Here is a 9887-nt window from a genome sequence, read left to right on the forward strand (position 1 = left end):
AATGTGTGAATAAAATGTGCTGCATATCTTATTTTTTTTAATTTATTCATGAGAGATACAGAGAAGAGAAGCAGAGACATAGGCAGAGGGAGAAGTAGGCTCCACGCAGGGAGCCCGAGGTGGAATTCGATCCCAGGACTCCAGGATCACACCCTGGGCTGAAGGCAGGAGCTTAACCGCTGAGCCACCCAGGCGTCCCTGTGCTGTATATCTTAAAATGGACAATTGAAAAATGTTCTGTAGCTAACTCATTGGGTTTTCCAGTATCACTAAACATAAAATGTAAGGAGCAAATAAATTGTTAGCAATCACTTCCTATTTCCTGCTGAAACTTAGTTCTTGTCCACAGTTTGCCAATTATGTGTTAGTTGTTTAAAAGCCTAATCAGGGTGTCTGGATGGCTCAGCTGGTTGGGCGTCTCCCTCCAGCTTGTGTCGTGATTCCAGGGTCCTGGGATGGAGCCCCACTTTGGGCTCCCTGTTCAGTGGGGAGTCTGCTTCTCCCCCTCAATCTGCTGCTCTCCCTGCTTGTGTGCTCTCTCTCTCTCTCAAATAAATAAAATCTTAAAAAAATAAAAATAAATAAAAGCCTAATCGCTTTTCCAAGTATGTGTTACGAGATGAAAGCATTCTTTCAAGGGCTATATTTTTATTCTATCAGTTTAAAGAGAAAAATTTCCTCCAGCCAGTTAGTTTTATATTTAAAAATATATATATAGGGGATCCCTGGGAGATAAATATATATATGTATATAGGCTTACTTTGGCAAACTAAAAAAGAAAAGGTGTACTATACAACAAAATTATGTATCCCCCTTAGGGATAAAACTTAGGAAAAACATAAAAATGTAATAAAGATCTACCTTGTGCAGGGCACTGTGATGAACATTTTGGGGCTACTATAAAGGACCTCGAGGATGGGATGAGGAGTGATAGCCTGATGTGTACAGAGTTTCCTTTTGGGGCAATGAACAATTTTTGGACCTAAACAGAAATGATGGTTGCTCAAAACTGAATGAACTAAATGCCACTGAGCCATTCATTGTAAAAAAACAAAAAAAAAAGTTAATTTTATGTTATGTGATTCTCACCCCAATGAAACACACACCCCAGAGGGGTCGGTTCATGGTTACTGAATTGGAATGTTCTTCAAGACAGGGTATTAAATCAGGAAAGCAAAATTCAGGACAGCATACAAAGAGGTGGCCATTTGTGTAGGTGAATGAGTTTGTATATGTGTTTGTGACACAGGAATGTGTTGTGTCTCTGGTCTCTAAGGAGTTGTTGCCTCCTTGGTGGTCATGAAGCAAAATGCAAGCAATCTGACTCCACTGCTGAAGCCTTGAGAAGGTCTCAGATCATAAAGTCCTCAGGTGCCTGCGGCCATCGGGGGACCTGCCCTGGTTTCTTTCAACCTTAACCATCATTAAGAATCCTTCTTATATACTCAGTGAGGGAGAAGGGCAGGGGTCGATCCTGGGACTCTGCTGCTGTCTTTGTGTTTCCTGAGCACCTACTGTGTGCCGGGGGAGTTCTAGACACTGGGCAACAAAACAGACAAAAATCTCTCCTTGAGCTGACATTCTGGTTGGAAAAAACAGCCAGGAAATGAACAGAGATCAATTCAGATAGGACAGGATGAGCCTCAAAAACACCACGCTGAGTGAGAGAAGCCAGATGTCAAAGGACACAGCATCTGATTCTATTTATAGGCAAACGTTCAAAACAAGCAAATCGGTAGAGACAGGAAACAGATGAGTGGGTGCCTGGAGCTGGGGACCGGAGTATGGGGTGTGACTGCTTATGGGCATACAATTTCCTTTGGGGATGATGAAAATGTTTTGGAACCGGTAGAGATAGTGGTAAACGGTACTGAATGTTACTGAACTGTGCACTTTACAGTGGTGACTTTTAAGGGCTCAGTCACTTAAGCATCTGCCTTTAGCTCAGGTCATGATCCCAGGGTCCTGGGATGGAGCCCGAGTCAGGCTCCCTGCTCAGCAGAGAGTCTGCTTCTCCCTCTGCCCCTCCCCCTGTTTGTGCTCTCTCTCCAATAAATAAATAAATACATAAATAAATAAATAAAATCTTTTAAAAAAACTTTAAAGTGGAGAATTTTGTGGTATGTCGGTATCCCTCCAATTTAAAAAAATTCAGGTTGAAAAAATAAATAACATTTTAAAAAAAGATTTTATTTATTTATTCATGAGAGACAGAGAGAAAGAGGCAGAGACACAGGCAGAGGGAGGAGCAAGCTCCATGCAGGGAGCCCGACTCGGGACTCGATCTAGGATCAAGCCCTGGGCCAAAGGCGGCACTAAACCACTGAGCTACTCGGGCTGCCCCACATTTTTTTTTTTTTTTAAGAAGAAACTTCCTAGAAATAGGAGCCAGTGAAAATTCCAAGCATGCAACTTACTCTTTAGTCATATTTGATTCGATAACTTTAGGAAACTTTTCTAAAATTAATTGATTTAAGTCTTTAACACTTTAAGTCCACCAAAATAAAAACAGATCATTTTCATGATATGATAACTATCGGACATGATATGTAAATTTATGGTATGTTTATTTTACTTATACAAAATAAATGTGCTTCTTTCTTAAAAAAATTATTCACATCGATAATGATCACAAGGGAAACAACAGAACAGGATGTTGTAATAGAGAATGCTGCGGTGATCAGGGAGGCCTCTCTGAGGAGGTGTCACCTGAGTTGAGTGAGATCTGGCGGATGTGGAGTTCTACTGGGGTGTGGTGTTCCAGTCAGAGCAGACTGTGGGTGCAGAGGCCATGAGATGGGAACTAGCTTGGCTATTCCCGGTGCAGAAGTCTACAGCCGACCTCTGGGAGCGAGGGGTGTATGGAAATAAATACAAAGACAGCCCTACCTCCTGCCATACTCCTCACCTCCTTAGCTCCAGCTACTTGGACCTTCTCTGCATCCCCACATGCTCCAAGCTCCCTCTCACCTCAGGGCCTTTGCACATGCTGTCCCTTATGCTCAAAACACTGTTCTCCTTAATCTTCATCTATCAATCCCTCCCCAAACTCAACCTCTGCTTATGGGGTCTGTTCTTCAGGGGACTATCCCATTATCCCAGGCTGAGCTAGATCCACCCCCTTATTCCATGCTCTCTTCCCCTTTATTGCATGAGCTAGCTTTATAATAAGGTGAGAGAGAGAGAGAGAGAGACTCTCTTGTTGATCATTATATACCTAACACAGAGCACAGTGCCTGGCCCATGCAAACGATTAGGTGAGTAGGTATATATCTAAATATATTGATCCAGTAGACCTGTGGTTCTTAACTAGGGGCCATTCTGGCCCCCAGGGGACACTTGGAAGTGTCTGGAGACATTTTGGTTGTCACAAGTTGGGGGCTGCTATTGGCATCTAGTGGGTAGAGGCCAGAGATGCTGCAGTGTCCTGCAATGCCCAGGAGAGCTCCTCACAACTAAGAATTATCTGATCTCAAATGTCAATAGTGCCAACACTGAGATACTCTGGACAGGACAAGGCAGTTACAAGGTGCAGATGGCAAGTACAATTTGAGTGTCTTCTATATAGAAAAGTAATATGGGGGCAGCCCTGGTGGCTCAGCAGTTTAGCTCCTCCTTCCGCTCAGGGCGTGATCCTGGAGACCCGGGATCGAGTCCCACGTCAGGCTCCCTGCATGGAGCCTGCTTCTCCCTCTTCCTGTTTCTCTCTCTCTCTCTCTCTCTCTCTCTCTCTCTCCCCCCCCCTAATAAATAAATAAAAAATCTTAAAAAAAAAACAGCATTTAGAAAAGTAATATGGAAGCCCTACCCAGAGACATCTCCCTGTGATCTTGGGCTGGGGGATCCTGGTAAAACCAACTCCTGTTAAGACCAAGACTATTTAATACAGGACAGCAACAGCAAACCAATAACAGGCGGTTCTTTCCTATGCATCAAACACTGTTCTGAAAGTTTTACCTGCATTAACTCATTTAATCTTCACAGTAATCCTAGGTAGGTACTATTATTTACTATTAGCCCCCATTTTACAAATGAAACTAGAACACAACAAGGTTAGTTTGCCTATGGTCACAGCATGATTTTTTCTTCTCAGTCTTAGGAGCATTCATTCATTCATTCATTCATGAGCAGCTGTAAGTGGGAGCTTCACCAAAGCTAAGGTCAAATCCAGCCACGTGTTTGAAGAATCTTGACCAGATGAAGAATGTCTGTGTATTGAGACATCAGAAAACAGTAAGTCAAGACAGGCTGGGATAAGATATTTGCTCTGCTCATATCCCAAGGAAAAATTCATATCCAGAATATGAAAAGAGCACCTCTGAATTAAAAAGGCATAGGTAGGGCAGCTCCGGTGGCACAGCGGTTTAGCGCTGCCTGAAGCCCGGGGTGTGATTCTGGAGACCCGGGATTGAGTCCCATGTCAGGCTCCCTGCATGGAGCCTGCTTCTCCCTCTGCCTGTGTCTCTGCCTCTCTCTCTGTGTGTGTCTCTCATGAATAAATAAATAAAATTCTTTAAAAAAATAATAAAATAAAATAAAAAGGCATAGGTAAATAATCCAACAGGAGATGGGTGAAAACATGAGCAAGCAGTTCACAGAACAGGAAACTGAATGGGCTGTAAACACAGGACAAGATGCTCAGATTCTGGGTAATCAGGGAAATGGACATTAAAGCCAGAATAAGATACCATTTCATTCCCCGTAGATAAAAAATGCATCCAAGTGCTGGAGAGGAAAGAGAATGGGAGCCCTCCTCCTCTGCTGGTGGGAGCTAAAGATGGCACACTCAATTGGCAAAACTCTGGTATTAACCATTAATAGTGAACATATGTTTTTCCCTCACGTGGTATTTTCACTCCCAGGTATATATACCCCAAAGAAACTCTTGCACATCTACTCCAGGAGACACGGAAAAGAAGGTTCACAGTAGTAGTGACGATAAGAACCCCACACTGGAAAACCCCTAATGTCCATCAGCAGAAAATGGACATATCCATTAATCCAGGAACATACACAAAAACTCAGGTGCATTTCCCAGCCGTGATGCTGACAAAGAAGCAGGATGTAGTATGATTCGATTTATATAAAGTTCACAAACAGGCAACATTGATTAGTACTTGTTTGGGTGCTGATTAAAATTAAAAACTGAGGGAAAGTTTCTGCAGACAACTTAGGATAGGGGTTACTGCTTTCAGGGGAGGGGGGAACATAAGAAAAGAAGTAGGACATACAGCGGACTTCCAAGTTCCTAGTAACGTTTTATTCCAAAGATCAAGTAGGTATATAGACATGTATTGTTATTCATTAAATTTTCAGATATATTTGATATCATTTTCTATGCAAGAGGTTTCACATTTTTTAAAGGTTATTCTAAATATTTACTTATTTGTTTTAGAGAGAGCATGGAGGGGGTGGCAGAGGGAGAGGGAGAGAGAGAATCTCAAGCAGACTCCCCACTGAGCATGGAGCATGACACGGAGCTCGATCCCACGACCCTGAGATCATGACCTGAGCCAGAATCAAGAGTCAGACACCCAACCAACTAAGTCACCCAGGCGCCCCTGTTTCACCATTTTAAAAGGCCACATAGGGTTTATTGTAACTGCAAAACTATTAAACGTTTTATCGACATGAGTTACTGCATTTACAAAGGGTGAAAAACATACGGTGTCTTCAAGGTAGAATTCGATGAAATAGTCATTTGTTTATGAAAAATCTTAGTAAATAAGAAATGGAAGACATTTCCTTAACTTGATAAACAATATCCAGTGGAAATATGCAATAAATATTATACTTAATAACAGCAACAAAAGTGCTGGAAGAATTTCTAAGAAATCGGGAATAAGACAAAGATGTCAGCTGTCACAGCTTCTATTCAGCATTGATCCGAAGGTTCTTAGCCAATGCAGTATCACAAGAAAAATAAATGAAGAGAATGCAGATTGGAAACAGACAACATTGTCAGTTTGCAGCTAATATGATTGACTACTTAGACCACTTAGACCATCCAATAAACCAAAGAGTTATTAGAAATAAAATTTCTATAAGGTGATTAGGCAAAAGAGCAATAGCTTTTTTGTACACCGGCAGCAATCAGTGAGAAAATGCAACAGAAAAAGATACTGAGGGTTTAGCTCAAGACCAAAATGTGTGCCTGTGGTAAGACTAAGTCCGAGTGAAATATGCTGCTGAGTGACAGCCAGACACTGAATCCCAAAGGACTCCCACATACCCCTCTCCCGTACTACTGTCACCTGCTGCTTGCCATGAGTCCTGGCCATCACATTATAGCATTCGCTGCCGAGACATCTGGCCACTCAGAGGGCTTTCTTCTTCCACAAAGATGATAAATAAGTTGCCTCTCCTGGAAGTCTGGACATGTGCTACACTTTCCCAGGCCCCATCACTGTTTGGGTCCAGCCAGGATGGTAGCGGTGACAAGAGGCAGAAAGGTGGGCAGTATTCCTCCCTGACAGCCCTTCTACTCCATTCAACCTTCCAGAACCATCCATCCCAGCCACCTCTTGTGACATCACTGGCTGTCCCTGCCTCCCCACCCCACCCCCACCCCTGGGGGAAACTGCTTCTGTGGCAGGAGGTTTGCTGTTCTCTTTTCACTCATTCATCTGTCCCTGCACGCGTATGTGCATGCATTGCACTCCTGCCATGGAATTTGTCAAATTTGCATGAAGCCACCACACTTAAACGTTGGCCATTGCGCTTGATGCTAGGGACATAAAGAGGAGCAAAACCAGGTGAGGTCTGCTCAGGAACACAGCAGGAAAACCTAGACTCATACAAATGAATGCAAACTTACAATTGTGCAGAGAGACCCACAGTGTCAAGTGGATTTGATGAAGGACCCGACACAGGGAGGTCAGGAGAGCTTCCTTGAGTGGAGACAGCAGGGGTCTCACCACTTTTTATCACACTGCCCTACGTTATGTATCATCGGTCGGCCTCCCCTTCTCTATGTCTGTTGTGCTCACTGCTGCATCCCCAGCGGGGCACACAGTAGGTGCTCAATACACAAAGATTTATCAACCAAACATTCTGCACCAGGAGAGAAAAGAAGAAGGAGTGTTCCGTTGTCTCTGGAGATTTCTGGGTGGTCCGGGCCCATGGCTGACCAATGTTCACACCACAGACTCTGAGGTGGCTGTGGCTGGGAGAGCCAGGGTCCACTGATATCCATTTGGCTCCTTCTCTAGACTCTTCTCCTGAAGACTGTCTCCCAGGCCCCTCGCTGCTACATGTGGTCATCTGGCTAAATCCTGACCCATGGGACAGGGAAAGAAGTGATGGAGGCCACTTTGGGGTCATGCCTTTAGTGGATGGGAGATGGCGTTCATGGGTAGGCGAATCCATGGGGACAGAAAGGAGAGTAGAGGTGCAAGGAGCTGGGGCGAGGAGCGATGGGCAATGGTTGCTAGTAGATACAGAGTCTCCCCTTGGGGCGATGGAAAGGTCTTGGAACTAGACAGAGGTGGTGGGTACACGACATGGTGAACGTACTAAATGCCACTGAGTTAAACTGGTTAATGGTTAATCCAATGTGAAGTCTTCCTCAACAATTTTTAAATAAGTAGATCATTATTCTGACCCTGTGGCATGATTTAATACTCCGAAGGCCCTCCGTTAGTGGGTGAGAGAAGCCAAGCCACTGGGCTAAGCTCACGCAGGAAGCAAGAGGGAGAGAAGCAGAAGTCACGCTTACTTCCCCACCCCTGCTGCGTCCCAGCGCCTCACAGAGCATCCTGACTCTCAGAGAGGCTTCGGGTTGTGGTCCCCAGACCCGAGGCCTGGCAGCTGCACTGCCGAAGAACTGTCCTGAACTTTACAGCTGGAGAAACAGAGAGGGTAGGTAGCCTGCCCAGAGGGACACAGCTGGTCAGAGGCGGGTGCCTGAGAACGCCAGTTCTAGATGGACGTCATCTCTCTGAGCTTCACACTGTCCTGACCGACGTTGAAATTCCTCCTACAGGTGCCTGGGCCTTCATCCTTGTGTCCCCGTCCTCCGGATATTTCCTGAGGATCCGGCCCTGCGAGTGCACCGCTCACTGTCCTCTGGCCCTGGCCCTGTCGGGTACTGTCTTGATTTAAAATCTTGACGTTTTGTGCGTCGTGGGTTTTTGGCATCTGGGCTGATTTTTTTTTTAACATATTGCATTAAAATGCTTTTCATCTTGGCAGCTATTTCTCTGTGTTACTATGGGTTCCTGGCTTTCCCCTTATATTTTGTCCATTCACCCCCACTCTGCATCTTATTTACCGAGTTCGCATCTGTGACTGGTTGTTCTGGCCACTGAAGCGGACTCTTAACATCTTGTAATACTGTGATTGCGCAGTAGACTGCACAGCCATTCCCAGCCCCTTCTCCATTTTCCTCTGAGCCAGAGAGGGTGGAAAAGCAAAATCCTCTCTTTCCCGGACTTCTCTACAGTGGCGAGTGGCCGTGTGACTATTCTGACCAATACAACATAAGGGCAAGTCAGCTTCTGGAAACATCTGCTTTAAAGGACAAGCAGGAAAAAAAAATAAAGGACAAGCAGGAAAGGAGAGATCTCTGAGGTTTCCCCTTCCCCTGTCTTCCTGCCTGGTATGGGGAGGAAGGGAGCAATGGCAGCTATTTTGCAATCATGAAGCGACAGTAAAAGGTACATGCAGCCAGCAGCTTGGGACATTAATATCCTGGGCTCTTGATGGTGACGGTGAGTAGCTGAATCAAAGCTACTCCATTTACACATAGATTTCCTGTGCAGTGATGAAAAATAAGCCCTTAGGTGGTTGTTGTTTTTTTTTAAGATGTATCTATTTTATAGAGAGTGAGCACATGCACAAATGTTGGGGTGGGGGGAGCGGGGTGAAAGGGATAGAAAGAATCCTTAAGCAGACTTCCCACTAAGCACAGAGCCTGACCCAGGCTTGATCCCAAGACCCTGAGATCATGACCTGAGCTGAACTCAAGAGTTAGATGTACCTGACTGAGCCACTCAGGTGCCCCCAAGCCCCCTCCGCTCTTTTTAAAGATTTTATTTTTCAGTAATCCCTATGCTTGACATGGGGCTTGAACTCATAACCCCAAGATCAAGAGTGGCATGCTCTACCGACTGAGCCAGCTGGGTGCCCCAAGCCCCTATTTTACAACCCACTTTGGTTAGATTTTCTTTTAGATACAGTCAAATGCTAACTGCCATAACCTTCGAGTGATATTGCTGGGCTGGCTAGAAGTTAACAGTTTATGATGGGCCTAGGTTATCTAGTTAAGTAATTAGCCCCAAATTTCTCAAGACGAAAACCTTGAACTCATTCATGATGCTCACATATTGTTGGTAGCAATGCGTCAGTACAGCTCTGTTGGACAACAACGTGGCTGTATGGGTCAAAAATTTAAAACACAGATCCTTTCCCCCCTTTTCCTGTATTGTGTCAATTCAGTGTTCTATGGGAGTAAACCATTACTTTTTTATATTTAAATTAATTTTAAAAAATATTATGAAAGTAATACCCATGTTTGTTTGTTTTTTAATTTCAAGAGAAACAATCTGATTAAAAATGGGGCAGAGGAACTGAATAGACATTTTCCCAAAGAAGGCATGCACATGGCCCCCAGGTACTCGAGAGATGCTCAGCATCACTTGTCATCAGAGAAACGTAAATTAAAACCACAGTGACATATCACCTCACACCACTTAGAATGCTGTTGTCAAAAATACAAGAGATAGGGGGCGCCTGGGTGGCTCAGTGGTTGAGCATCTGCCTTTGGCTCAGGTAGTGATCCGGGGTCCTGGGATTGAGTTGCCCATCAGGGTCCCCACGGGGAGTCTGCTTCTCTCTCTGCCTGTGTCTCTGCCTCCTTCTCTGTGTCTCTTATGAATAAATAAATA

General features: G+C 44.5%; 1 protein-coding gene and 1 long non-coding RNA gene across 15 annotated transcripts in view; one reads left to right on the forward strand and one right to left on the reverse strand.

Moving 5' to 3' along the window:
* LOC140610994 (long-chain-fatty-acid--CoA ligase ACSBG2-like) overlaps positions 1-6518 on the reverse strand; it is a 39290-nt gene extending 32772 nt beyond the window's left edge. For 4 of the 12 annotated variants that reach the window (XM_072787641.1, XM_072787635.1, XM_072787634.1 and 1 more), the window contains exon 1: positions 6255-6516. Coding sequence is in view for 11 of the 12 variants with exons in the window: in XM_072787635.1 (XP_072643736.1) it covers positions 6255-6268 (14 nt within the window). In the remaining variant the exon portion in view is untranslated. Of the gene's footprint in view, positions 1-6254 lie in introns of all 12 variants that reach the window. The other 8 variants (XM_072787640.1, XM_072787639.1, XM_072787638.1 and 5 more) reach the window with 3 other exon arrangements.
* The window catches only part of LOC140611003 (uncharacterized), a 55264-nt gene extending 47072 nt beyond the window's left edge, over positions 1-8192 (forward strand). For all 3 annotated transcript variants that reach the window (XR_012012391.1, XR_012012394.1, XR_012012393.1), the window contains 2 exons: positions 4094-4233; positions 7985-8192. This is a non-coding gene — a long non-coding RNA (uncharacterized lncRNA). The remainder of the gene's footprint in view (positions 1-4093; positions 4234-7984) is intronic.
* The last annotated feature ends 1695 nt before the right edge of the window (positions 8193-9887 follow it).

Source organism: Canis lupus, chromosome 19 (genome assembly GCF_048164855.1).
Source record: "Canis lupus baileyi chromosome 19, mCanLup2.hap1, whole genome shotgun sequence".
In the NCBI taxonomy this organism is placed as follows: domain Eukaryota; kingdom Metazoa; phylum Chordata; class Mammalia; order Carnivora; family Canidae; genus Canis; species Canis lupus.